This window comes from Sciurus vulgaris, assembly GCF_902686455.1.
Source record: "Sciurus vulgaris genome assembly, chromosome: 2".
Taxonomy (NCBI): Eukaryota; Metazoa; Chordata; class Mammalia; order Rodentia; family Sciuridae; genus Sciurus; species Sciurus vulgaris.
Genome location: NC_136462.1, coordinates 178,527,574 through 178,551,853, shown reverse-complemented (window position 1 = coordinate 178,551,853; position 24,280 = coordinate 178,527,574). Strand labels below are relative to the sequence as shown.

General features: G+C 52.6%; 1 protein-coding gene and 1 long non-coding RNA gene across 3 annotated transcripts; one reads left to right on the top strand and one right to left on the bottom strand.

Annotated features, from left to right (window-relative positions):
* Positions 1-6,778: 6,778 nt before the first annotated feature.
* On the bottom strand, positions 6,779-8,921 carry ID1 (inhibitor of DNA binding 1). The gene is made up of 2 exons (XM_079129199.1): positions 7,468-8,921; positions 6,779-7,227 (listed from the first exon to the last, which is right to left on the bottom strand). Exons 1-2 carry the CDS (start codon positions 7,888-7,890, stop codon positions 7,186-7,188), a joined length of 465 nt encoding a protein of 154 aa, XP_078985325.1. The 5' UTR covers positions 7,891-8,921; the 3' UTR covers positions 6,779-7,185.
* Positions 8,922-9,008: 87 nt separating this feature from the next.
* On the top strand, positions 9,009-23,377 carry LOC306655031. Of its 2 annotated transcripts, XR_013762162.1 has the most exons (4): positions 9,009-9,449; positions 13,956-14,039; positions 16,945-17,000; positions 22,974-23,377. It is a non-coding gene; the product is annotated as an uncharacterized lncRNA (long non-coding RNA). The 2 variants fall into 2 exon arrangements; XR_013762163.1 differs by lacking the exons at positions 9,009-9,449; positions 13,956-14,039; positions 16,945-17,000 and adding exons at positions 19,155-19,626; positions 20,607-20,762.
* The last annotated feature ends 903 nt before the right edge of the window (positions 23,378-24,280 follow it).

The window sequence follows — 24,280 nt, the reverse complement described above, 5'->3', positions numbered from 1 at the left end:
CTAGCAGCTATGGAGGCTGAGGCAGGAGGATCATGAGTTCAAAGCCAGCCTCAGCAATTTGGCAAGACTCTGTCTCAAAATAAAAATATTTTTAAAAAGGCTGAGGACGCTGGGGATATAGCTCAGCTGATAGAGTGCTTGCTTCGCATGCGCAAGGCCCTGGGATCGATCCCTGGTACAAAAAAAAAAAAAAAAAAAAAAGGTGATGGGGGGTGGGAATTTAGCCTAAGATTTTTTTACGCCTGAGGCGGCTGGGGTCGTGGCTCCCTGGTAGAGCAGTTGCCTAGCATGTGTGAGGCACTGGGTTCGATTTTCAGCACCACATATAAATGAATAAAATAAGGTCTATCAACATCTAAAAAAGTTTAAAAAGGGACGTCGCACAGCAAGGAAAAGGAAACAGAGTGGTAGGAAAGGTAGCTGAGGGAGGCCCTGATCAGAGCGGGTGCCGAGGGTGGAGATTTCTGGATTCTGCCGTGTACATCTGTGCTAACACGTACTCATACACCCGACACAGAAACACAGCCTCCCCATTCACTTCCCAAACTTTCCCAGCTGCAAATCCAAGAAAGCCCACTAGAGGCCGCCAGGGCACCAAAATGGTAGTGCTTTTGCCCGCGCGGGCGCAGCGCCGGATCATCCTGGGAGGGGGCGCCCGTGGCCTGAGGACGGTCGCAGCCGGCACAGCGCGGGTGTCTGCTGATGCGTGAGGCATCCCTGTGACTCGCCGGCCCCCTTGGTCGTCTCAGCAATTGCCTGAGGCTCCGAGATCGGGGGTCTCTTAAATCTCCAAAAGCGAACAGCACCGATAGACATGATTCTTCTCTGTCTTCAGATGATTCTTCTGTCTTCTTCAACTCTGCCTTTGAACTTGGCCCTTCTCCCCCGCCCCTCCCCATTTTTGTTTGTTTGTTTGACAATATTGGGGCCTCACCCATGCAAGCTTTGTACCACTGAGCTATCTCCCCAGCCCTGTTTTTTGTTTGGTACTGGGGATTGCACCCGGGGGTGGGGGGTGGGGGGGCTTTAACCATTGGATGACATCCCACCCTCCCCCTCTTTTTTGTGTCTTTTATTTTCACATAGGGTCTCCTCAAGGTGCTGAAGCTGGCCTTGAAGAGCAGTCCTCCTGTGGCATCCTCCCAAATCGCTGTACTTATATCCAGCCCAGCCTGGTTTTGTTTGAGGTACTGGGGATTGAACCCAGAAGCGCTCTATCCCAAGCCCCTTTAATTTTATTTATTTATTTATTTAGCCTCATTAAGTTGCCCAGGCTGGATTCGAACCTGTGATCCTGCCCCAGCCTTCCCAGCAGTTGGGATTACAGGTGTGCACCACTGGGAGGGCTTCCTTTCCTCTTACGTATTAGAATCTAGGTTTTGTGGGGCCTCTATCAAGAACATAACCATTTTCAAATTTTACAAAACACACACAAAAAAACAACAGCAGCAACAAAAACAAACCCCTCCAAAAAAAAAAAAAATAGTTGGTGTGGTGGTGCACCCCTATCATCCCAGCGGCTGGGGAGGCTGAGGCAGGAAGATCATGAGTTCAAAGCCAGCCTCAGCAATTTAGCAAGGCCCTATGTTTACTGAGACTCTGTCTCTAAATAAAATATAAAAAAGGACTGGGGATATGGTTCCGTGGTTAAGCACCCCTGGGTTCAATCCCTGAAACCAAAAAATACCCCTAGAAACACAAAGTTTAGCGTTCTTCCCAGGCGACGAGCTTTGAAGTTTAAGCTTCTGTAATTGCAGGGTAAATGCACCTCTGGTTATCCATGTATTTATTTGCTGTCTGTTCCCCAGTAAGAATGCAAGTTCCAGGAGGGCAGGGATTTTCTTGTCTGCCTTGTTAATTCCACAGTTCATTCCTAGCACATGGTAGGAGCTTTCTACCTGTTGAAGGAACCAGTTGGGACTGGTGTAGTTTTCCAGGTAGAAGTGACAACAGTTTTTACCTGGGGCTCAGCATGCATGGTGGAGATGATATTGCTGAAACCTCAGGAAAGTGGGTAACCCATGCACTTCAAAGCTGGGGACTCTGAGGGCCAGGAGTGAAGCAAGTGCCTAATCGCAGGTGGTACTGGGTCTGCCTTCCCTTGCTCCCTCTTGGCCCACAGCCACCATCCTCCCCCTAACCGCCCCTTGCACAAGCTCTGATGCAACACTGTACCGGCCTGGGGCACCCCTCTTGGGGGCAGCGCTGGGAAGGAGGTTTTGCAAGAGTTGGGGTAGGCAGGAAATAGGACCAGCCAGGGCTGGTCAGGGAGATAAGGACGCCCTGCCCCTCCCTACAGCTCCTCCAGACCTCTGGTTTCCTCTTCCCTTCCCTTTCCCGGAAAGTGTGCCTGGACCCTGGCCCCAGCCTCACCCAGCTCCTGGCCTGGCCCTGTGACTCATCTCATTTCACTGTGGCAGCCAGGCTGGGATCCGATGCCTGCCTGCCACTCAGAAGCCCTGCTGTGTGACCCTGGGCACTGGGAACCCTATCGGGTTAGGCGGTTGGTTCCTGGTGTTCTATAAAAGTGACTGGCTTGAAGCAGCATTCTAACGTCAAGCCTTCACCCGAGGAAGCAAAAATGTGGGGCGATCCAGGGGCAGCATGCCCCAGCAAGCCAAGGTTGAGGTCTGAGTGAATCCCATTGGCAGGTACAAGGTTGTGTGTCTGAGGCATCCTTGACCCCTGGGGTTGGGGGAGGGGTATTTCTAGAAATCAGGGCTTGGCTTGATGATCCCTCAGCCTCCAGTATCAGAATCCAGCCTTTCCAAGACGTTTTGTTTGTCTGCACCTGATTCCGAGACATTGCCTTGCTGTATGACCAGTTCTCTCAGAACTGGGTCACACAGGACCCGATCTCAGAGGCAGAAATTGAAGGACCATTTCTTTCTTTCCAGGCTCCAGTTCGATTTTTAAAATTGAGACGTGAAAATAAAAGCTGTGATATGTATATAGTTAAAAATACATACATAATGTATGTGCATATATACGTATTATGTGTGTGTATGTGTAAGGTGACCAGGTATTACAACTGGAAATAAGATGAAAAGGCTAAATTGGACATCCTGTAGAAACATGAGGTCCTTCATAAGCCTGGTTTGGACTGGTATGAGTTCTGAAAAAGTCAAAGTCCCAATGTTCCCTTGGGTGTGTCCCTCCACTTCTCTGTCGCCTCTCTTTTCTCATCTGAATGGGAGTAGCAATGGGTCCCACCACTGATAGGGCTGCTGAGAAAACAGCCCTTAGCAAGGTCCCCAAACATTCTATACCAACATCTGCTAAGTGTCTACATGAGGCAGTCAGAACACTAAACTTCTTTTGCCGTGGTACTGGGAATGGAATCGGCACCCCACATAGGCTGGGCAAGGGCTCTCCACTGAACTACAGCCCCAGCCAGCTCCTTGTTTTCTTTTGAGGAGGGGTGTCGCTCAACAGATCAGTCCTCCTGCCTCAGCTCCCCAATAGCTGGGACTACAGGGACCTCCACCTGCCCAGCTTAAGGGTGCTAAGTTTTGGGGGGTACTGGTGATTGAACCCAGGGGCATCCTGCCACTGAGCTACATACCCAGTCCTTTTGAGACAGGGACTCCCTAAGTTGCTGAGGCTGGCCCCACTTGCCATCCTCCTTCCTGGGCCACCAGAGTGGCAGGGGTTACAAGAGTGTCACCACAGGCCTGGTGGGGGAGGGGGGGTTATGCTAAGCTTTTTATCAATTGATCCTGGAGGCTCCGTTCTGAAACCCATATGCCAGATGTGAAACGGGAGCTCAGAGCAAGTGATGGGCATCCGGGCTGACACAGGCTGCCTTCTACCTTCCTCCCTGTTGGAACGTTGGCCTCTTATCATTACTGTCATTAAACTGAGCATATAAGAGCATCGACCCCATTAAGGTTGTGAGGATTAAATGAAATGATATTTTAAAGAGTTTGGTATAGTGACCAGTAGATAATAAGCACTCTACAGGTGTTAAATAAAAAGAGCTTAAGAGCAGGGCACTGCTCTGTAGCTGCGCAGTGGCTGAGGCAGGAGGATCGCAAGTTGGAGGCCAGCCTAGAAAACTCAGGGAGACCCTGTATCAAAAGGGCTGGGGTACTGAGGATGTAGCTTAGTGGTAGGACGCCCCAAGGTTCAATCCCAGTACAGGAAAAAAGGAGATAGAGAAGAAGGAAAAAAAGAAACTTCGGATGTTGGCCCAGGGTCCTGGAATAGCAGGTCCAGTGCCCAAGGAACTTTGTCCTAGAGTTTCTAGGTGTCTTCACCCCAGCTACTGGTGGCACCCTGTCCAGGAGGGGTTAAGGTGTTAATGATTGCCAAAGGAGTAGGGTTTTGTGCGCATGCGCGCGCGCACACACAAACACACACATACACACACACGCACGGCCTCTGTCCCCTCCCTCTGCGAGGCCCACGGACACACACACACACACACACACACACACACGGCCTCTGTCCCCTCCCTCTGCGAGGCCCACGGACACACACACGGACACACACACACACACACACACGCACGGCCTCTGTCCCCTCCCTCTGCGAGGCCCACGGACACACACACACACACACACACACACACACACACACACACACACACACACACGCACGGCCTCTGTCCCCTCCCTCTGCGAGGCCCGGGCCTCTTATGCAAGCCGCCGGCGCCCGCGTTCCCAGGCCCGGCTGCAGCTGCGGGCGGAGGGCAGGGCGGGGGCGGCGCGCTGTTTGTCTAGCGCGGCGGTGCCAAAGACGGCGAGCCCCAGACAGCCAGGCGCCTCCGTACACCTGGGGATGCTCAGGTTAAATAGCTCCGCATTCCTCGGGCCCAGCTGATGGAAACGCTCCCAGGCCGCCGCCGAGTCGGCCTCCAGATGGGCTGGGCCCGGGCCAAAGGGGAAGAGAGGGAAACGTGGAATCCAGAGTGTGCCTGAATGGCGGGGGAGGTGGCCGAGGCCCTGCCGCAGCCCCTTCCTCCCCTGGACCCAGGCCCTGCAGTGTAGGAGTGCGCGCCGTGGACACGCCCACGTCCCCGTGGGTGGGCTGGCGGGCGGGAGTGAGGGAGCCCACACAAGGGAGTGGGTGTACACGTGGGCCTCTGAGGACGCTCCTAGGACACACAGGCTACAATTAATAATGCATAACTGTCAAACAGTACGTGCCAAGCTCGGTGCTAAGCGTTTTACTTGATTTCATTGATTCCGGACAATAATGTAAGGTAGTAAGTACTACAAAACAGCAACGGGTAGCAGAGGATTTCATTTACCTACAAATACCTTTTTCTTCATTGAAGTCCATGAAATGCTTGAGGGTGGGTGGTACCTGGCTTAATGCTAGTGCTCAAGAAATACTACTTTTAAGTTCTACTTTTGCTCAGCCCTTTCGGGGCTCGTTTCTTTTGTGGTAAGCGTGCACTCGGAGGAGCCCTACCTTTAGCTCTCGGGGGGGATCCGTGAATCCTTTATGTAAACGGTGTAGTCTTGTGGTTCCTGGTGCTGCTTATTCTATTTTGTTCTTTGACAAAATATATCTATAGTCCTTATCTTTTCTGGGACAGGCTTTTTGACCTTTCTGGGAACTCAGTTTCTCCATGTGTAACACATGAGAGTTGGTGTCCCCGAGGCCTAACAGTTGCCCAGATTTGGTCCTTGGACTTCTGAGGAAGTTTGCCAAAACACGGCTGCCCCTACCCTACCCTAGATCTGCAGAGGCCCAGGAATGCCAAACAATCTACGATTACACACACAGGGCCCCCCAACACAGGATCCCATCCATCAACCCAGAGCCATGCAGAGAAGCCCACATGCATTTCGGCAGAACACACAAGTCCGAACAGCTGGAGGTTACACACTTATCTGCAGAACACATGTGCTTGCATTTACCCTTCCACACCCCCAAACACATCCTTATTTACACCCCCAGGCCTGTACATGAGCAGATGACCCAACCTCCTGAGGAAGACTACCAGTTTACTCATGTCACATATACAAGCCCAGACACTTAGGCACCCCCTCTCCAGAACACAAACCCACATGTCCAGGCAGATATGCCTTTGCCAATGACACCCTTTTCCTGCTCAGGAGCTAGGGACAAGACTCACCCACTCCTTCTCAGAGCCCAGAGTAGCCCCAGGGTAGAGCTTGGTTTGAGCTGCTGGCACAGCCAGGCCAGGGTGAGGGGGCTGTGTCCCAGCACAGAGCAGGTGGCCCAGCAGCTGTGCACAGCCTGGCCCTGCCAACTTGATCACCCACTTGGACAAGCTGAGAGCCCCAGGGCAGACTCCTGGCACCCAGGGAGAGGTGGCCTGCTGGAGAGGCACCTCCTACTGGGGAATGGGGGAAAAGAAGCTTCTGCTTCAGACTAAGCTATGACCCTTGACGAGTCGCCTTCCAATGGACCTCACTTCCAACATCTTGGCTAAGAGACAGATGGTCCAGTGACCTGGTTCTCCAACTTGAATGGCTTCAACACTCCCCAACCCAGAGGGGGCCTCCACAGGTTCATCTGCATTTTAACAACCTCCCCAGGTGATCCAGATGGCCCAGTGACCACTTTGAGAGAAACCCTAGAGGTCCAGAGGATTTGATTTTATGACACTGGGGAGCAGGGAAATGGCCAGGGATGGTAAAGAATAGACTTTAAAGACACCGGAAACTCTCATTCAGGTCGGTAACCGCGACAGTCCAGATGTGGCCCTCCAGTCCCCCTCCTCTGAGAACCAGCTGTGAAAAGGGTCAGAGGTCAAGCCACAGCCCGGGCCCCTCCCCTCAATCCAAGAAGTCATTGCAACTTTACCACCATCTAAAGTATTTGTTTAATAACAACAACAAAAAAAACCACCCCCACAGAACTATTGTAAAACAATATTCTCAGTCGGTGATCATTGTAATATACAATACAAAGCAATTTCCTCAGAAATCTGAGAAGCACCAAACGTGACCATTTTTTAAAATGTCTGCTTTTCAAAAAATAGAAACACACGGGGGAACCCCCCAAAGTCTCTGGCGGCTGGTAGGTGTGGAGACCATCGGCCTCCCTCGTCAGTCTCCCAGCCCTGGGCCGGATCTCCCGAAGACCCAAAGGCCGCCAATCGTCTTGCTTCCCCCAATTCCTGCGAGGCTCCAGGGGGGATCCGAGAGCGTTTATTCCTCTTGCCTCCTGGAGGGCTGGGGTCCACCGGTCCCTGCGGGCGGCGCTTCAGCGACACAAGATGCGATCGTCCGCTGGAACACATGCTGCCTGTGAAAACGACAGAAAGGGATGAGACCCGGCAGTTTGGAGGGGACAAGGCTAAAGGCGCAGCAGGCGCTCTCCCTTCCCCAGGAGACAGCATGGGGGGACAATTCTGGTCCCCTTGGGCATCTTCGCACTGACCGGTGTCCGGAGGGATGGGCGGCTCGTACAAGTTCCCCCCTCCCTCTCTCGCCTCACTTTCCCAGTCGGTCAAAGGATAATCTGGTAATCCAACTCGGGCCTCACCTCGGCCGCCAAGGCGCTGATTTCTCCGTTCAGGGTGCTGAGCGGAGCCCTGACCGGCAGCCCTCGGCCCCCGGGGGTCCCGACTTCGGATTCCGAGTTCAGCTCCAACTGCAGATCCCTGATGTAGTCGATGACGTGCTGAAGGATCTCTACTTTGCTCACTTTGCGGTTCTGGGGCAGGGTGGGCACCAGCTCCTTGAGGCGAGAATAGCAGCCGTTCATGTCGTAGAGCAGCACGTTCACCTGCTGCTCGTCCAGCAGGGCAGGCAGGCGCGCCCCGGCGCCGCTAGCGCAGCGCGAGATGGCCACGCTCTGCTCCGACAGGCAGCGCACCACCTCGCCCGCGCCGCCCGCGGTCTTGCCGGCCTTCAGCGTGCAACTGGGGCCCGCGGCGGCCGCGGCACTGCCACTGGCGACCTTCATGATTCTAGCGACTGGCTGAGACTAGAGGTGAGGTGGGAAAAAGAGAAGGGGTCCGAGAACTCAGGAGAGTAAGAAGACGGTTGTAGAATGTGGGACGTGGGGTTCCGAACCAGACTTTTATAAGGACCCCGCCCCCCGAGGGGGTGGGCTCAGAACGTTCAAAAGCAGCCAATGGGAGACTAGGAGGCGAGGCCTCGCGCTCTCTCGGGTCCCACCCCTGCTCAACTAGGTGCACCCTCGCGTTAGTGGAGGTTAATGGAGAGGCGACCGAATCCCAGAACAGGGAGAACCGCACTGGCCGAAAGGCTGGTGGAGGCGAGAGCCGTCTTGAGCTTTTCCGGAAGGAGGCAAGGAGACTAAAGCGGTATTGCCGAAAACGAAAAGACCTCAGAATTCAGTTTTCCTTGTTCACTTTCTCACCTCTCTAGCTCCACTTTACAGATGAGAGAAACTGAGGCCTGGGCGGAGAAGTGGCTGGCTCTGGGTCGCCCAGAGAGTCCAGGACTAAGTCAGGGTTTCCAGATCCTCTGGGAAGATTTCCTATCGGACCCTGTCAGGACGTAATTTTGAAGTGGCATCTCTTGGTTTTTGTTTTTCTGCCCCCTGGTCCTTACTGGGGACTGAATCCAAGGACGTTCTTCCACTGAGTTACACCCCCAACCCTTTTTAGTTTGGAGACAGGGTCTCGCTAAGTTGCCCAGAATGGACTCAAACTTGGGGTCCTCCTATTTCAGCCTCCCGAGTAGCTGAGATTTACGAGCGAGCGCCGCGGCGCTCGGCTAAAGCGGCACTCACGCTCCACTCCCAGGGCTGGTCTTTTCCCAATTCCCAGAGATTGCTGCTGTCAGTGCTTCTCCCACCAGAAGGGCCTACCCGGGTCCCCTGAGGTGGGGGCAGTTAATTCGGGAAAGTCTTCCAGAGTTAAGGAAGCGGCTTCTGGGACCTGAACTCCATAGCAGGCGCGTGGTGGAGTGGCGCTGCACTCCCCCGATTCCACCGAGTGTGCAGCCCCCTGCAGAAGCCCCCGAATCTACAGCCACTAGCCATTTTCAGTTTTTCTCCCTTTATTAGCTAGCTTCCCCCCCTCCCTTAAAACCTCCAAGCGGGGTCTCCCTCCCACAGCGCGGCAGCTGCGGAGAGCCAGTCTCCCCCTCCCATCCCCGGGCCGGTCTGTGTCAGCGTCTGAACAAGCGGCTCAGACCGTTAGACGCCAGGCGCGTGACGTCACCCATTCATAAAACCCGGACGGGCTGTCAGGCTGGCGCCGCGCGGGCGGTCGCCATGGAGACGACAAACTGGGCTAGAGCGTTCCCTGCTCCCCCCGCGAGTCACCTGCAGACCCCGAGCGGGAGGCCTGGGAATGTGCCTCGTGGGCGCGGTCGCCGGGCAAGGGTCACTTTACCTCCCCGCCCCACACCTGCGAGGCTCCCCGACCCAGCCCACAGCTTGGCCCGTTGGGAGTTTTTCTCATGGCCCCACCACCCCAACCCCGGCTCTGCACTTGGGCCTGGGGAAGGAGGCCTGCCTTGGCGACTCCAGCTGCTGTTGGATGAATTTAGGTAAGTCTCTGTCCTCTCCGAGCCCTACCATTCAGGATCTGCCTGGTTGTGCTAATAATCACAAACGTGACAATTTATTAGCACTGGGTAAAGAGTTTGCCATTTTCATCTTCTGTAGTTCTGGCCACAACTCTAAAAGACAGGACTTATTTGAAGGGATTTTTTTTTTATTTTTAATACAAAGGAGATTAAAAAACCTCCCAAGACTCCTAGCTGCTGTAATGGCTGCATTGTTATAACAAGGACACATTATTGTAATGCAGCCCCTTCTTGCCTACGGCAGGCAGTCTTGACTCTGGGGCCCTGGGCTTGTCACAGCAGGGAAACTAAGGCTCAGAATAGTAATCCAAGGTCACCCCATAAGCAGGGGTAAATTACAGAACTCACCTAGGAGAAGGTGGCCCTATAGTCCCTCCTCTCCCGAGCAACTAATTCAGCAGTTATCAGCAGGTTCCCTTTTCCCACAGATGTTTGGGGAGGGAACAACCAATAAATCAATCCTCTGCCCCTACATCAGGAAACCAGGAAAACTGATCAGTAAGGCCAGCTTCAAAGGAGGGAGACATCAATCAATTACAGAGCTCCCACCCCTCGTCACACACCCCAATACCTTCCAGACTCTCTAGGCCTTGTTAGCAACTCCCCAGTGATGGGAGAGAGCACTGTGCTCCTTAGAGGAACTGGAAGGACAGCGGTCGACTAGAGGAAGTGGAAATATTACTTCATTACCACACGCTTGTTCATCGACCCAGCAATCCCACTTGCTGCAGCCAGTTCCAGAGAAACCACAGGGACAGGCACAAAGATGTCTACAAACGGATATTTACTGCTGTATGCAAATGGGAAGTCCAAATGATCTGAATGCATGTGGACAGGGGCATTATGTGAGCTGGGAATGGAGCATCAGTACCTGGCCTGGCTACGCAGCAGGTGGAGGGTGTGGTTCTGAGGGACAGCTGACCTCTGTTGGTCTGGGAGGGCAGCTCAGTAGTGGAGCACCTGCCTTGCCTAGCACATGTGAGGCCCTGGGTTCAGTGCCCAGTGCTGCAGAAAGCAAAAATAAGAAAAAAGAAGCCAAAAAAGATAAACACTAAAAAACTAATAGGTTTTTCACTGCAGAGAGAGGCGAGAGGGAGGGCAACCAGCGTGAAGTAGGAATTTTACTTGTACGTGTGTGTGTGTGTGTGTGTGTACACACGTGCGTGCATGCCCGGAGCCTGGAAGACATGCACGTATGCTGCGGATTGAATCCAGTGTCTGCTGTATACAAAGCATGTGCTCTGCCACTGTGCTTCTGTGAACCCTTACCTTTACACAGGTTCCCCCCGCCACTACTGGGGATTAAAGCCACTGAGCCCCATCCTCAGCACTTACTTATTTTTGAGAAAGGGTCTTACTAATTGCCCAGCCTGCCTCGAACTTGCCACCTCCTGCCTCAACTTCCTGAGTAGCTGGGATTAGAGGTGTGGGCCGCTGCAACCAGCTGACATAAGTATTTCATTTTTTCCCCTTTATTTTCTTAAAGAGATTTATTAAAGTATAATGGATAGCCAGGCGCGGTGGTGCACACCTGTAATCCCAGCAACTCAGGAAGCAGAGGCAGGAGGATTGCAGGTTCAAAGCCAGCCTTGAAAATTAGTGAGGCCCTCTGTCACTAAATAAAATACAAAAAAAAGTCTGGGGATGTAGCTCAGTGGCGAAGCCCCCCTGAGTTCAATCCCCAATTACCAAAAGAATAAAAAATAATTAAGAAAGGATATGTTCTTTTTTTTTTTTTTTTCCTTTCAAAATCCTGGGCGCTAGTGCCCCTTCGTGGAGTAGCTGGGGTTATAGATGCCCAACGAGGGTTAGATCTACTTTGGAGGAAATCAGAGAGGCTTCCTCGGGAAGGTGGCTTTTCCTCCGGACATCCTGTATGGGACAGGCACAAGGAGAAATGGCCTGAGGGCACAGGTGGCTGGGCAAAGGGGAAGCTCTGACCGCTGGGGAGAAAGGGCTGACTGCGGGCAGTGGAGGGGGCAGGATTCAAGTCCTTGGTCGGCTGTGTCACCTGGAGGAGCCCCTGAGCCTCTGCTTTCTCCTTGGCAAGCAGGTAGACGCTTCTGCCTCCTGAGGTTATTGGGAGGAGTTGCAAAGTGCCTGCCAGGGTCTTGGCCTGCAGCGGACACTTGCTGAGCGGGGAGGCACAGCGTCTGTCCCATTCTAGGCCAGGCGCCTGGACCCCGTGGTTGCAATTTTGTTTTCAGCATTTGTGTGTGTGTGTGTGTGTGTGTGTGTGTGTGTGTGTGTGTGTGTGGCAGTACTGGGGATTGAACCCAAGGCCTGGTGCTAGGCAGCTGCTCTGCCTCTGAACTGTGTCCTGTGCCCTTTTCATTTTATTTATTTTTCATCTTTTTAGTTGTCGGTGGATCTTTATTTATATGCAGTGCTGAGGAAGGCACCAGTGCCTCACACATGCTAGGCAAGCGCCACCACTGAGCCACAAGCCCAGCCCCTCATTTTATTTTTGAGACAATGTCTCGATTAGCTGAACTTGTGATCCTCCTGCCTCAGCCTCCTGAAGGCCTGGAGTGACCTGAGTGTGCTACCTCGCCTGGCTGCTTCCGGGGCTTTTAAGGGAGCCCTGCAGGACAGGCTTACAGAACCCTGAACCTCTCTTCACTGCGCTCCCCTCAGACTTCCATACCGAAATGATGGCACCCTACACACACGCTCATCTTAGGCCTGAGAAAAGGTGACTTCATTTCCGTCCAGAAAATTGTCAGTGTTCCCATGTGCCGGTTTCGATCTCTTACTTTTTTTGCGGGAGTGGAGTGGAGCTTGAACCCAGGGGCCTTTACCACGGAGCGCATCCCCAGCCCTTTTAATTTTTTTTTTTTTTTTTTTGAAACAGGGTCTCCTTAAAAACTTAGGGCCTTGAACTTGGGATCCTCCAGCCTCAGCCTCCCAAGTCACTGGGATTACAGGCGTCTGCCGCCGTACTCAGCTACCCTTATATTTTTAGGGACTAACAAGAAGTTTAAATAAGACTGCCTGTTTGTTCGTGGCTTCTCCTTGGTAGTGTGACTTGAGGGGGACTATTTCTTCCAGTTCCATCTGCCACGGCAGCTCAGGAAAACGGACCCCACTTCTGGTGACCAGGGAGGTTGGGAGGACTCCTTAAGGGAAGCCCCTAGTTCCCAGCCCAGGTTCATGCCCAGGGTCTAGGAAGCTCGGCTCACTCACCTGGCGCCATTCGATGTTACCACTGCCCCTGGAGGGCTGTTTCCTCATCTGAAGTGAAGCTGGCCCTCCTGTGCACCGAGTGGGCTCCTTGAGTGAACCGAGCCAGGCCAGGAGCTGGGCACAGCACCTGTGAGGACTGGGATGCCATTATCTTTTTTGATTTTGGAGAGCCCAGCCCCGCGTCGCTCAGGCTGGCCTTGAACTCCTGGGCTCAGGCAGTCCTCCTGCTTCAGCCTCCCCGTGTCCAGGGCACCCATGCCCAGGTGGGGAAGGCCTCTGCTTGACGGTTCTGCCCTTGCACCCCCCTTTCCGCTCTCTGCCCTGCCTCCTCTGGCTTCCAGGGTTCGAGGCCGGTGGCTCAGATTGACCAAGTGCTCACTCGGTGGCAGGCACTGTTCCAACTGTTAACCCCAGCTGGTGAGCGCAGGAGCGCGAGGACCACAGCCCAGTCTTCAGTGCTGTCCCTGGGAGCCTAGTGCAGTGCCTGGAATGTTCACTGAGTGAGAAGCAGCCCATGGAGCAGGCAGTGATACCAGTCCCCGGTACAGCCGAGGCCATGGAGGGCCAAAGAGCCTGAGTGGCTTGCTCAGGAACACACAGCCCGGAAGGTGGCACTGCACCCAGGTGCCTGGCTCCCAAGGCAGGGCTGCTGAGTCCATCCGGGTTGACATGTGTTCACATCCAGCATGTTCCCCAGAGCCTTGGCCTTGTAGGCTCCAGGGTAGGCCTGTCCTGTGTGCCACGTGACCCGCTCTGGCCCCGGCCCGGCAGCTGCTCCCCAGATGTGCCCACAGTGCAGTCTTCCAGCCGCCAGGCCGGCGCCTCTGGGCTGGGACTGCCTGAGCTGCGGGGGAGAGACCTTTGGCTCTTGTGTCCCTGCCCCCCTACACTTGTAACAGGAGACCACAGGCGCCCCCCACCCAGAACCTCCTGCCCAGCCAACACTGAATCTCTGCCCATTTCACTGGGAATAAAATCCAAACTCCTCCCGCTGCCTGCGGCCCCTGCCCACCGCCACCAACCACATCTCCCGCCCTTCCCTGCCCTCCCCAACCACTTGGCCTCCTTCACTGAACTCGCTGGGTCCTGCCCCAGGGCCCTTGCCCTTGCCGCTCCCTCAGTCTGCAGCGCATCCCGCAGCTCCTTGGAAGACATCTCATTCTTCAGGTCCTGGGTCAAGTGCCTTCTCAGAATCCCTTTCTGTCACATTCCCCTGGTCTTACAATTATTCATTTGATTTATCGCCCTCTGAAATAATCTGTTTTCTGGTATATTGTCTAGCCCTTGCACCACCCGCTTCCTCCCAGGCTCCTTCGGTCATGGCTGTGACTAGAGCTGAAGGAGAGCCTGCCTGGCCCAGAGAAGGTATGCGACTTGCTCAAAGTCACACAGTATAGTATTTGGAATGGAGTAATATTTAGAGTGGTGTTTTTTAAAATATATTTTTAGTTGTCAATGGACCATTATTTTATTTATTTATTTATGCGCGGTGCTGAGAATCGAACCCAGGGCCTCACACATGCCAGGCAAGTGCTCTACCACTGAGCCACAACTCCAGCAAGAAGTGAGAGTAGTATCTGTTGAATAATGAGTTAGTGCCTCAAGTTCTCAGTTTCCTCATGTGCAAAATTGGGCAAAAAAAATTTTTTTTTTCAAGATTGAGGACTGAATCCAGAGGTGCTTTACCACTGAGTAAAGCAGTCCTTTTTGGGGTCAAACTTTGAACGTAACGCCCAGAATTATGACATTTCAGCACTTAGTTTGTGGGAAGCACTTGAAAATGAGAATGTTTTTGTGTTCTTCTCGAGGTCACATATTTCTGTCCCTCAAATTCAGCAGGAGACGCGGGACATGAAGGGTGTGGAGGCTTCAACCTCTCTACCCTTCAAGGGCTGTAAAGCTTCTGCCAAGTCTGTTTCCTGCTCTGGACCTTAGTTTCCCCATCTGCAAAATGGGGACCGTAGCTGGTCTCTGCCCTAGAGTTCTGCTCCGGGTTCCTGGGTCCTCTTAGGGAGTGTGCGGAGCAGAGCCTGGATCCACCTTTTGCCCTCCATCCTGTTTTCCAGAGAGGCCTTGGAACAATGGACAGGGGCTGGAGCCTGAGAGTCTGGCCCCTCCCAGGTGCCCTGCAGATGGAGAGGGTGGGGCCTTCCTGTGGCTGAAAAAAGGGCCATTGCTGCCCTGGGGTCTCCAGGTCATAGTGAGAGGCAGACTAAAACCCAGGGTGCTCCCATGGGTTACTCAGTCCAGGCCAAACCTGCAGAGTTGAACAGACACACTGCTACACACACGCACACAGCAGGACACGGTGCACACACCCACACAACCGACACACCCAGCGGGACAGCACACACCAGCACACGAAGCCACCAGAGCACCCTGCCAGCATGCACAACGCATGACACGCCATAATATCCAACCAGCGCATCAGCCTCAACACACACAAGCAGAACACCAGAGCCTGCACAACTGTCACAACAACAAAACAGTGACCATAGGTCACACTGCAAAGCTCGTAACAGAAACATCCTCAGTGCACAGCGACCCAGTCGGCACACCACACACAGACCCATGTGCCCTACACAGCAACACACCAGCTACACCACACAATACACACCTATCCAGTGTTGCTCACACCAAAACTGCAGCCGTGCCAAGATACTGACCCACATGCCCAGCACTGGAGAGGTCGGCTTCCTCGGGCACCCGCCACGGTGCACACGCCCACCACCCCCGTCCCTTTGATCCCCTCGTCTGCCCGTGCCCCCAGGCTCCTGCGCGGACATGGGCGGACGCACCTGCAAGTGAGAATTCTGCGTGAGCCCCAAGACGCAGCACCACACCCCCAGACCTCTGGAGTCCCGCCCCCACGCGTGCAGGCCTGGGCCCTGCCAGTGCAGAGGCGTGGGAGCTGGTCAGACTGGCAGGCAGGAAGGCTGATGCCACCAACCAGGAGTGCCCCAAGGCCAGCTGGCCACACCCCTGGCAAAGCTCAGTAAGGACCACAGCTCCTACCTGCCAGGGTCTTGCTGGACCACTGACGTGGGACCAGTGGTCCTGGGGGGACTGGACAAGAGACCCCTGTGTGGGCGGCCTCAGTGGTTTTCCCATATGCCCACTGGGGATATAGCCGGGTCCCAGAGGTCCTGTCCTCGGAAAGAGTATCTTCCCTGCCACACCCAGCAGGGCCCTCCTTTGACTCACCCACTTCCCATACACCTGTTCCCCCTCCCACTGCCTGAGGGCCCAGAACCCAGGAACCCAGAACCCCACCCAGCTCCCTGCCCACCCTGCCAAACCCAGGGCAACCCCTACTCTCCCAGCTCAACCCAACCCTGAGTACCCTGTCACCAGGGGGCGGCACCTCTGGCCACACCCTCACCTCAGGCCACAAGCTCAGCTATACTCCTCAACTACTATGACTCAGGACAATTTCTTCCTGCATTTTCTTTTAAAAAGTATTATTATTATTATTGGTACTGGGAATGGAACCCAGGGATGCTTTACCACTGCATTGCATCCCCAGAACTTTTTATTTTAAGACAGTTGCTGAGGCTCTTGCTAAACTGCTGAGGCCAGCCTCAAACTTCTGATCCTCCTGCCTTAGCCTCCCGAGTCTCTGGGATTATGGGTGTGTGCCTGTCACTCTGGGCTATCATTTTTATTTTGCTGAGGCAAAAGCAATGACACGTGGGTCGAAAGGAAGTTAAGAACATCCAGGAACATTTAAGAAAGAAAGGGACCCTTTTCCTCAGGAAACAGCAGAGTAAGTTCTCTCAGAGGGCCAGAGAACCCTGGGTTCGCAGCTTGGCTTCACTATTTACAAGCCATGTGACTGACGGTCACTTCATTTCTTCCTGTTCAGTTTCTTCATCTGTGAAAGTGGGGATGGTGGGAACTCCCACCTCTGAGGGTTAAATAAGTCCCACAAAGAACACAGAACTGCCTCTGGCAAAGTCGGCATTGAGTGACTATTCTAGAGGTCACCCACTTTAAATAATTGGGCTATATATGCTCCACCGCTGACTTATAGAACTTTTATCAGTAAGGACTGGAGTTGTGGCTTAGTTGTAGAGTGCTTGCCAAGCCTATGCGAGGTCCTGGCCAGAGAGAGAGAGAGGGAGAGGGAGAGAGAGAGAGAGTTGCGCACACACACACACAGAAAGTAACCCCATTTGTGTACAATGAATCAAAATGCAGTCTGTAAAAATAAAAACGATTTTAATTAAAAAAAACGAATAGTCATTGAATGCCAATCATTCATCCGTAGGCAAGTGGAGGACACTCAAGTTCTGCGAGGTACTGCAGGGAGAGCACAAGACCCAGGTTCGTGCTTTTAGAAAACCACTTTCAGGTGGGGGTGACCAAATGGGAATAAATTCCACCAGGTGATTGGTTCCTGGTGGCTGTATCTACATGCTGGGGATGCACAGGTGCCATCAGAGAGTGAACTGCTGCATCCCTAGGGACCCTTTGTAGGAATTCGGAAGAAGAGTGTTCATGAATGAATGTGTAACAGTGAATACCACTATTATGTATAATTTTAATGCACCAATAAAAAGAGGGAGAAGGAAAGGAGCCCCTGCTGTGGGTAGAGGAAGCCTTCAGTAAGAAGCTCCTCAGCCCTTCACTGGCCCTGTGAATGTGGTTCCCGTCTGGGAGAGCTCAGGGCCTGGTGGAGAAACAGACCCTAAAGGGGCAGTCACTCCCCCAGCCCCCACCAAGTTCCTAGGGCTGTGACAGGGACTCACAAGGGGCTACAGGAGGGTGACACAGAAGAGTCTGTCAGTCAGCTAGAAAGGTCTTCTTGGCAGAGGAGGCCACAGCCATTTAAAAAAGCCAGAGAAGTTAGGCGGGTACTCCGGAGTCCTAATATTTGTACCTGGGATATCTGCAGGGGACAACTGCCACAGCGCACAGAAAAAAACTTTAAGGTCTGATAGTTTAAAACGTTGGTGAGGATGTGGGAAAACAGTTTCATCCGCTGCTGGTGGGTGTGTAAACTGGTATGATCACTTGGGAGCTCAATGTGGCAATGTCAAGTAAAAGTGAACATTCGCACATCCTATGACCCAGCAGTTCACTCCCACGGACATTTGCTTAGAGTCCCGCACACAGGACACAGCAGGTACGAACTGGCGCATGGCAGGCGCTTCGACAACAGCAACACTTGGAAAACCACCCCCTTGTTCAAGGACAGGAGAACGGAGAGATAAAATGACAATGGCCAAGTATGAGGCATTTAATAGGAATGGGCTAGATATACGTGCATTCTGCCCGATGCATGCACACATGGGTTGCTTAGGAAAACTGCAAAATGTTTTTTTTTTTTTGTGGGGGGCACTGGGGAATGAACCCAGGGGTGACCTTCCACGGAGCTACATACCGAGTCCTTTTTATTTTGAGACAGGGTCTCCTTAGCTTGCTGAGGTTGGCCTCCAGTCTCTGAAGTCACTGGGTTTATGAGTGGGCCACTGGGTTCTGCAGAGTGATTTTTTTTTTTTTTTTTTTTAAGCATAAATGAAAAGAAAACCATTCACAGGGCCGGGGACATGGCTCAGTTGGTACAGTGCTTGCCTAGCATGCACAAGACCCTGGGTTCAATCCCAGCACCAAAAAAAATAAAATAAAGAAAAGAAAAGAAAGCCATTCACAAACAGTGCTAATACATTTTTATGCAGTAAAAGGTGGACCGGGCGAAGTGGCACACCCCAGTAATCCTAGCGACTCAGGAAGGCTGAGACAGAAGCATCACAAGTTCGAGGCCAGCCGCAGCAATTTAGCAAGACCGTGTTTCAAAATAATAAAGTTCTGGGGATGTAGCTCTGTGGTAGTGCGCCTTTGGGTTCAATCCCCAGGATGGGAGGGTGGGCGGAGAAAATTGGGCAAGCAAGGAGGGCAAGGGGCATTTAGGCAGAAGGGCCTAAACGGGAGGTTGCAAGTTTGGGGGCTCGGGGCGGAGGGGGCGCCGGGGCTGTTGGGCGGCGCGCAGGAGGGCGCGCTGCTCCTTCCGGGGAGGCGGCAGGGGCGCGATTACACCCTTTGCCCCAGCAGCCCCTGCCGCGCTCCGGGCCGAGCCGGCGAGGAGGGGCCCGGCACCCGGGCTTTGTCCGGGGCGCGCACCTCCTGAAAGGCATTCCTGGCACCGCGCCCCGCCCCTCGGGGACGCTGGCGGCCGGACCGCCGCGCCGGGCAGCCGCCCGCGGCAGATGGGCCGCCCCTGCTTCCCGCGCTCGGCCCGTGGGAACCGGCCCGGCGGGCGGGGGCGGGGCGCCGGGAGCCGCCCCGGGGGAGCGGCGCACAGATGGGCGGGGGCCGCGGCGGCAGATGGGTGCGAGGCCGGCCTGGGGCCGCGCGACAAAGGCGAAGGGCAGATGTTCGTGGCCAGATGTTCGCGGGGGGCGGGGCGAGCGGGGGCGGAAGCCTGGGAAAAACCGGCTCGCTCTCCCGCGTCCTCCCCTGCAGCCGCTGGGCGCGCGAGGAAGGCGCGGCGCCCAGGGCCGGCCGAAGGGCTTCGCAGGCGGAAGCGCCTTACCTCCAGCCTCCCCACCACACCAACCGTCCCTCCCTTTAGCTGGAAAGTACTAGATTGCCATCTCAGGAATCTGCCCCACGTGACCGCCTCTCCACCCCTGGTATTAGCAGGAAATGGTCGGTGCAGGTAGCCTGCGCACCTGCCGCACCATCACCGGCACCGGGAGCAGCAGCGACGCTGAGTGACACTTCCCAAGCACTTACCAGAACTCCCAAGCATTGTGTAACCGACTGGATTCTCACGGCCGCCCTGTGTAGAAAGTGCCGCGAGTATCACCTCCAAAATCAGGAACGTGGAGATGCCGAGTGATAGGCGACTCCTTGAAGGGCAGATGAAGTTGTAGGCCGAACTGAAGTTGGGAGCCAAGGATTTGCAAAGCCTGAGGGTTCCTGGACACCACACCCTCTTTAGTTTCCGGTATGCTAGATGCTTTTACAAACCTTATTTCTTCCTTGAATCAGTAAGTTATAGGTAGAGGCCTGTTCAAACAGCCGTGGCTCGGATGTTATGCTGAACAGAATCAAGAGGAATCTTGTCCTGTGTGGATGGAATGGGACCCCCCCCAAAACACACACACACACATACACACACACACACACACACACACACACACACACACACGGTATATATATCTATCCTCATTTGGTGATATTGTTGCCCAAAGTTCAGCCCTTGTCCCCAGTGCCAATCCAATAAGTAGGACACCGGTTTAAGAAAAAGGAAAAAGACATTGCTTTGCCAGCAAAGGCGTAACACAGGGGACTTCTGTCCCAAAGACTGTGATTCTGCCCATCAACAGGAACAGGGGGCTTTTAAAGAGGTGACTCAAAGGCTACATTCCATGTGTTGTCTGTCTGGAGTTGTAATTCACTTTTTAATTTGGGAAATAGTCATCCCTGAGATTTTCTGGTACCATCCTCAAAGTCTGAATTACTTAATTCCTGTGGTGGGTGTGTGCTCAGGGACAGATAACTCTGCCTAGGATGGGGAAGAAAGGTAATCTTGTTTCCCACAAGTTTAGGGACAGGGAGAGGTTAGGGAGGAGCAGGGAAAGAGGAAGAGAAAGAAACATGTCCATTTAAAAAATAAGTTGCAGTGGCAAAGCAGCCAGGGCTATATCCAAAGCACAAAGTGGACCACTGTCAGATATGAGGAAAGTCAATTCTGGAAAGTAGGGGGTAGGGTGAGCTGGGTTGGGGATGGGTTGCAATCTTTTTTTTTTTTTTTTTTTCCAAAAAATTTTAATTTTAATTTTAAATGTTTTTAATAGTGCATTATAATAATAATAGTGGGGTTCATTTTGACATACTCATCCATGTATAGAATATAATTTGCTCCCTTTCAGTCCCCAGTGCTTCTTTTTTCCCTTCCTTCTTCCCCCATTTTTGCTTTGACAGAGGGTCTGGCTAAGTTGCTGAGGCTGGCCTGGAACCTGGGATCCTCCTGCCTCAGCCTTGAGTTACTGGGATTACAGGTGTGCGCCACCATGTCCTGCTGAGTAGCAATCTTCAATGAAGTGTTGGGTGGAAGTCCGCAAAGGCCTCCCTAGAAAGGTGATATTTCTTTTTCTTTTTTTTTTTTTTTTAGTTGCAGATGAACACAATACCTTTATTTTATTTATTTACTTTTATGTGGTGCTGAGGATCGAACCCAGTGCCTCACGCATGCTAGGCAAGTGCTTTACCACTGAGCTACAATCCCAGCCCCGAAAGGTGATATTTCAATAAAGAACTTGTTCATTCAGCATTTTGGTGTTGGTGGGGGTGTCAGGTATTGAGGATTGATCCTAAGGCACTCTACCACTGAGCTATGTCCCCAGTCACTTTTATTTTTTATATTGAGATAGGGCTCACTAAATTACCCAGGCTAACCTGGAACTTGAGATCCTCCTGCATCAGCATCCCAAATTGCTGGGATTACAAGTGAACAGCACTGCACCCAGCTGCTGCTGCTGCTGCTGCTGCTGCTGCTGCTGCTGCTGCTGCTGCTTCTTCTTCTTCTTATTATTATTACTACTACTACTACTATATTGTAGTGCTTGGTATCAAACCGAGGGCCTCCTGCATGCTTGGTGAGCCTCTACCACTGAGCTACATTCTCAGCCTTCCCTCAGCTATTGAGGAAAAAAAACATTCCAGGCAGAAGTCACAGCCAGTGCAAAGGTCCTAAGGTGGAGGTTTACTTGCCTGGTGTGTTGAAGTCAGTGTGACTTTAGCTGAGTGAGCAAGGAGGGTGGTACTAGGAAATAACCTCAGGGAGATATCAGGGGTGGGTGGGGCAGGACAGGGGTGGATTATGTGAGTCCATGCAGGTGACAATGAGAACTTGGTCCTTTACTCTGAGTGATACAGGAGTCATGGGGTGGGGGAATTGTGTTTGGTACTGAGAATCGAACCCAGGGGCATTTTACCACTGAGCCACACCCCCAGCCCTCCCTGCCCTTTTAGTGAGACAGGTCTCACTAAGTTGCTTAGGGCCTCACTGAATTGCTGAGGCTGGCCTTGAACTTGTGATCCTCCTGCCTCAGCCTCCCGAGTTGCTTGAAGTACAGGTGTCCGCTACTACACCAGGTGGCTGCTTCTTCCTCTTTTTTGCAGTCCTAGGGATGGAACGCAGGGCCTTACGCATGCTAGACAAGCACTCTACTACAGAGCTACCTCTGTCCATCTTTAAACTTTCATTTTATTTGGAGACAGGGCCTCCTTAAATTGCCAAGGCTGGCCTGGAACTTTCCGTCCTTCGGCTGAAGCCTCTCCTGGAGCTGCAGTTACAGGTGTGGCCACTAGGGCAGATCAGAGTTTCTTAAGGCTCCTGGGTGGAGTTCAGAGTTGGGTGAATTTGATGTGTTTTGGGGAAAAGAATCCACAGTTTCTAACACATTGCCAAAGGGGTCTGGGAGGGATATGCAAAGTGTTCACAGCAGCTGGGTTCGGAAGAGCAACCAATTAGAAAGAAACTAAATGTGCACTACAAGGAGAAAGGCTAAATAAACTATGAAATTCCTTGCGGCCCTGGGAAATCAAGAGACAGCACTTTCACTTTCAGGAATTTATCCTAAGAATAGACTCAAACGTGAGAAGAGATTTATATACAAGAAAAGCAGCCAATTGGAAAAAAAAAAAAAAAACCAAAAAAAAAAAAACCTGGGGGCTGGGGAGATAGCTCAGTCGGTAGAGTGCTTGCCAAGGCCCTGGGTTCCATCCCCAGCACCAAAAAAAAAAAAAAAAAAAGAGAGAAAAAGAGGGGGGAAAAAAAAAAAACCTGTATGTCCTCCACCCAGGCATTGGTTGAATAAAGGCCGTTCATTCCTCATGAGGGCCTACTACGCAGCTGCAAGAGGGAATGAGGAGTCGCTGGGAAGCCTGAGGTGGGAAGATCCACGGAGCCCAGGATTCTGACCAGCCTGAATGATACTGGGAGACTCCATCTCAAAAAAAAAAAAAAAAAAAAAAAAAAAAAGAAAAGAAAAGAAAAAGAAAAAAGGAAAAAGAAAGAAAAGGGGATGAGAAAGGTCGCTGTTATCCAAGGGACATAAGTGGAAACAAAAGAAGTTAAAAAAAAATAATACTGGGCTCTGTGATCCATGCCTGCAATTCCAGCTACTCAACCTGGGTAACAGCAATGCCTCAAGATAACACAGGATGTAGTTTGGTGGTAGACAGCCCCTGGGTTCAATGCCTACAACCCAAACAAACAATCCCTTACTATTTTTTATTTGTTCTTTCTAGATATAAACCCCTGGTTTTTTATTTTTGACTTTGCAGTGCTGGGGATGGAACAGAAGGCCTCCTGCACGCCAGCTCTGCTCCCGCCCTAGTCCCCAGCCCTGGAATTTCTTAAGGACTCCACTCTGCATTTGTCTGGCAGCTGGCTGTCCCCTGCCCTCAGTCAGGTACCGTCACCTACAGTTTGCAGATGAGGAAACTGAGGGAGCTGAGCTGGGGCCAGGACCGCTGGGGATCTGACTCCCAGGACCAGGGTACCAGGGTGCAAGACCCAGGCTGGGAGGAAGGGGCTCCTCTTCTCCAACCCTCCCTCCTTCCCTGGGAAAATCCAACAGGTGGTGGGGCCGCAGGCGCTGGGCCATTGTGCAGGCTGAGGGTCAGGAGGGCCCAGTGTGTGTCTGGGAGAAGATGGATGCTTTCATTACCATGTGAATCCTGGGAAAGCTCGGGCCAGGCTAGAGGTGGGTGGGCGTGGGCGGACTGGGGACCACACAGCGGCTAGAGGGGTCCCAAGGAATCCTGAGGGCCCTTTAAAAAACCCCAGATAATGAGATTTCCCCTCCTGTTTAATTTCTTATTTTAGGACACTTCCATCCGGTGGGGCTTAAAACAGACACAGACTGAAATAAAAAAAAAAAAAATTTAAGTTGCAACTTTCCCACCGATGGATGGAACTGCACAGAAGGGCTGAGCCTTCCACAGCAGGGCAGAAACCAGCACCTCTGCGGGGCATTCCCAGCCTGCTCTTCCCGACTGGCTTTTTCATTCATCTAAAATATGTCCTAGGTAAATCCAGAATGATTAGTTGCTAAACAAATTTGCTGAAGTTGGTTTTAGGCTTAAAAACCAAAGGTGTCATCAATTTGGCCAGAGCAGAAAAGATTTTGGAATTTGGAAAGGAGGCAGGCAGTAAGCAGAAAGAATTAGTATTCTTGTATTCATTGTTGTGAACAATGTATGTGACCATGTATCCCCATCTTACATATCATGAAACTGAGGCTTGGAGTCAGTTGACTAAAGCCACACAGGGAGCGAAAGACAGAGTCAGAATTCCAAGACCTGTTTCTTTAACGCCAGAATCTGTGCTCTTTGTGGAATTCTTCCATAAGGCCAGAAGAGAGGAAGGTTCAAGGAGGAGGGAGACACCAAGGCTGGGGAGTGGGAGTGATCCAGGCAGAGGGGAGAATGGACTAAAAAAAATCTGACTCACACGTGAGCAGAAAGGTCAGAGTGCCAAATTCACAAGCACGAACAAGCAAAGCTGTGCAAAACGCTTTTATGAACCCCAATACTCCCAGTTAGACATGGCCTCTCTTCCGCACATACCCACCAATGCAGCCGTTTGC